The sequence below is a fragment of the Dendroctonus ponderosae genome, unplaced genomic scaffold (genome assembly GCF_020466585.1).
Source record: "Dendroctonus ponderosae isolate FM_Combo_2020 unplaced genomic scaffold, Dpon_F_20191213v2 Dpon_F_20191213_1, whole genome shotgun sequence".
Taxonomy (NCBI): domain Eukaryota; kingdom Metazoa; phylum Arthropoda; class Insecta; order Coleoptera; family Curculionidae; genus Dendroctonus; species Dendroctonus ponderosae.
The window spans coordinates 37,148,427-37,152,455 of NW_026017110.1; the positions used below are offsets into that span (position 1 = coordinate 37,148,427).

At 33.6% G+C, this 4,029-nt stretch overlaps 1 protein-coding gene across 1 annotated transcript in view; it reads left to right on the forward strand.

The window, feature by feature from the left end:
- Nucleotides 1-474: 474 nt before the first annotated feature.
- The window catches only part of LOC109541417 (SPARC), a gene marked incomplete at its 5' end in the record, with an annotated part of 4,507 nt that continues 952 nt past the window's right edge, over nt 475-4,029 (forward strand). Inside the window, 6 exon segments of the mRNA XM_019910275.2 lie at nt 475-573; nt 656-800; nt 2,159-2,274; nt 2,333-2,479; nt 2,807-3,009; nt 3,614-3,761. Coding sequence (XP_019765834.1) covers nt 499-573; nt 656-800; nt 2,159-2,274; nt 2,333-2,479; nt 2,807-3,009; nt 3,614-3,761 — 834 coding nt within the window.

The window sequence follows — 4,029 nt, forward strand, 5'->3', positions numbered from 1 at the left end:
AAACATATCTACGCGTAGATCATGATGTTCTGTTAGAATCGCTGAAAACTGTTTTCCAAAATTCGCAGCGGGTAGTGTACAGCATCGATTTCTGTGGAACCCAGTAGCTGTCAAAACTTTCACATTTTTACGAATAACTCGGAAATCGTAAATTTTTCAGGTAAAACGCTTGACACAAACTTAACTTAAATTTTGACGACAAATCTGAAAATGAATGAAAAAAGGGGCGGTTCCATTTAAAAAACCAAAGTTGGTAACTACCACACGTTTATGATACACCCCGTATATTGGAAAGTAATTTTAAAATGTGGACCTTTTAAACATGAAAAACTTTCGTAGGACGTATTTTCTTGTAAAGTTCATATTTACTGAGATATCGCACTTTGACGCACTAATGAGCAACCCTGTATATACATTCTTAAGAGAAAACTTGTACTTAACACATCCATAGTTTCATATTTATTTTATTTTCAGTACCGCTTGGCTTGACCGGGCAAAATGAAGGTCTTGAAATTTGCTGCTTTTGCACTACTATTTGTGCTGATAAGCGATGTATCGGCAGACGGCAAAACTGTAAGCATCGCATTTTTGAAAATTCAAAACTGGCTCTTTTAAGAGAATATATCACTTAGCTTGATTTATTATTTTATTTCAGAGAAAACATAAGAAATATAGAAGACCACGTCCGCAACCAACCGAAAGTTCAGCAGAAGTAGCTCAAAATGAACCGAAGCTATCCGAATCTCTGCCTCCTATGGCTGCAGGACTTGATATGATAGATAATCGGGTACCGGTTACCGGTGAGTTTAAACAAAAAAAAACAAAAAAAACAAAACATTTGCTTTCAATATTTCCATAGTCTAGAATATATACAAGGTGTTTCATGAGGAAGGGCATTATTTTAACCACGCATTCTACGTCCGAGAATAACCCTAGTTTGAGTTATACGATAGCCTAAAGATGCTTCGTTACGGACATACAGGGTGTTGAAATTTAATTAAAAAAATTCGAAATGAAAAACTTCTTAAAACGCATGGCGATATTTTAACGAAATTTTCTAGAGATCAATAGCTAGGAGGCATAAAAGGAGGCAATAAAATATTTTTGTTAATTTTTGTCAGTAGCGTGAGTACCTGCATGCTACCGAATTTATTAAAAGAAAAAATGGAACGCTACTGTATTTTTTAATTATTACAAATACTTTCAAATTCATTGTTTTATTACAAATAAAAAATATATTGCATTTTTTTGCTACAAGCCATTAGGATTCTAAATGTTTTAAAAGGCAGGCTCTTTTACTATCAATAAAAATACAAAATTAAGTGTTCTAAAATTAAACCTTTGCTCTCCACAGACTTATCGACGTAGGCCTGGGCAACTCAGTGAGTTGGCGCAGTGCTGCGCTAATGGCTTGGTGTGCCAACTCAACGCAGTAACTCAATTCTTTGCTGGGAAAATGTTGATGACTTTTTTTAGATTTATTTCAAAAGCCATTCATTGACAGTATTTTTAAAATGTCTTCAAATTTCAGAATTTTCCAGTTTTAGCCAAGTTACTCTTTCATCTAAATGCTCAATTTTCTAAAGTTTCACTTAAAAATGCTGACAATATTAAGATATTTTTCACAAAAAATTATGAAATAAATTTCGAATCCTTAGTCGCTTTGGCGATCTGGAGGACTTTATTTTTTATGGCTTTGAAAACATTTTCAAAAACTTTTTTCAGTGTCGACATTTTTAATCGAAAACGCAAAACAGCATTATTTTCTGATGATTCTCTTCTTTTTTGACAATAATGGGGTGTTTTCAGCCAAAAATGACAAAATTAACTTTACTAGAAAATTCGCCTCATTCATCGGTTTGCAGGGAACTTCGACTGCGGAAAGTAATTAGGATTATCTTGAAAAAACGACCAGAGAGCAAAAGTTTACAAACAATTATGCCGCCCTCATTGCTCTGAGGATTTCTAAAGTTCTTTTAAACTTTCAGGTTATTCCAGTTTTAGCAAAGTTTTTATTATTAAGCAATTCTTTCTTCGCAAAAATCGTATAAACATGTATAACCGCTACCTATTTGTTTCTTTCAATACATAATTCCTTCTCCGTTCAAGCACTTTCATTCCATGTATTTGAAACACATTTTTTTATTTTATTTTATAGACCCCTGCCTGGATGTGCAATGCGGTGCTGGTATGGTTTGCGAGCTAGACAAAGAAGGCGAAGCACAATGCGTTTGCATCGCGTCTTGCCCTGAAGAAACCGAATCCAGACGCAAAGTAACTTTTCTTATATTGAACAGTTTTCGACAATTTAACTGAACATTTTTTATTCTAGGTTTGTTCCAACTTGAATGAAACTTGGCCATCGGATTGTGCTGTTTACCAACAAAGATGTTTGTGTCGTAACAATGATCCTAAATGCAAGGGAGACAAATACAAGCACATTCATATCGAGTACTACGGTACATGTAGAGAAATGCCAGTAAGTAGGAACCTTAAGTAAAAGTTTTGTTAAACAGGGTGACCTGTGACAAATTTGCTATAATGCTGAATCTAGCATAATAGAATTGAACGAATTGTGCTTTAATTAAATACTTAGTTCAAGAATGTTGCTTGAAGTTGCAAGACAAAGGTCTATTGCAAATTCAGGCGTAATCTATAATTTGAAAACTTTAAGAAAACTTTTTCCAAAATTTGTTGTTGGGAGCCTTGAGTAATGAAAAGTTTGAACAAAACTTTTGACCTTTCACGTACTCTGTATGTTTATTTATTAATACTGCTGCATATATAGTATTTGGTTTTAATCTAGGAATGTAAAACCAGTGAAATGGCTGATTTTCCAAGACGTATGCGCGATTGGCTCTTCAACGTGATGCGTGATTTGGCTGATAGACGCGAGCTCTCTCCCCACTACTTGGAAATGGAAAAAGATGCCGAATCCAACATGACCAGAAGATGGACCAACGCTGCTATTTGGAAGTTCTGTGACTTAGATGGACATCCACCCGACAGGTGAGATTAAACAAGTTTTAATTACTTAGAAATGTAAATAAAAAGAAAATTATTGACACTGCATACGTGACTATACTAACAGACGAAAGTTTGTACTACTTCCTAAATAAAATGTCCAATACTATTAATTCAAATATAAATGTATGATGGACGTCTTCTGCATACTTAATGAACAATTACTACTCATGTGAGATTTTCAGTCACCCAAGTGCATAATTTTTGGTGGAAAAGGTTCAATTAATTCTTAAAGTCCAATCAGTTGAACGCATTACAATAACAATGTTACTATTACAGTTCGTTAATTGGTGATTATTTAATTTTAAGAAGACCGTAATATATCCAACTTTTTGCACAAAGCGTGTACACTAACTCCTATTATCTAATCATTATGACATAATCTTATACGTTAACTATTAATCGCCTGGTCGCCTAACTCCTGATGTCTTTGCTTATTGGCTCATGTCCTAATCATATTATTAAGAACCCGACATAGTTTTTTTTAATATTCAGATTATTTGCAAACAATTGATATTTACCTTCAAATTTTTAACTAGATATGTGATTCCCTGAGAAAATTCCAACATTTTTTAAAATTGTGTTTCAGATTTGTGTCTCGTCATGAACTTTTCCCAATTCGTGCCCCCTTAATGGCTTTGGAACACTGTATTTCTCCATTCCTTAACTCCTGCGATACTGATGATGACCACAAGATTACCATCAAAGAATGGGCCAAGTGTTTGGAACTGGACGAGGTAAATTTATAATATACTGCTATGCTTCAAATTGTCATAGATAGAACACTAATGAGATATAGAACATAAGATAAAAGACTAATTGTCGACAAGCAGTAATGAATAGGTATTTAACAAAATACACTTTAATTAAAATTAATTTTTCTTTAAATTATTTCTCTAAATTATTTTCATAGAAAATACATGCCAAGGCGTAAAGTAGCAACAACGCTACACATTAAAACTGATGATGGTGGAAAACACCGAAACGTTTTTTTAAATTGATAAA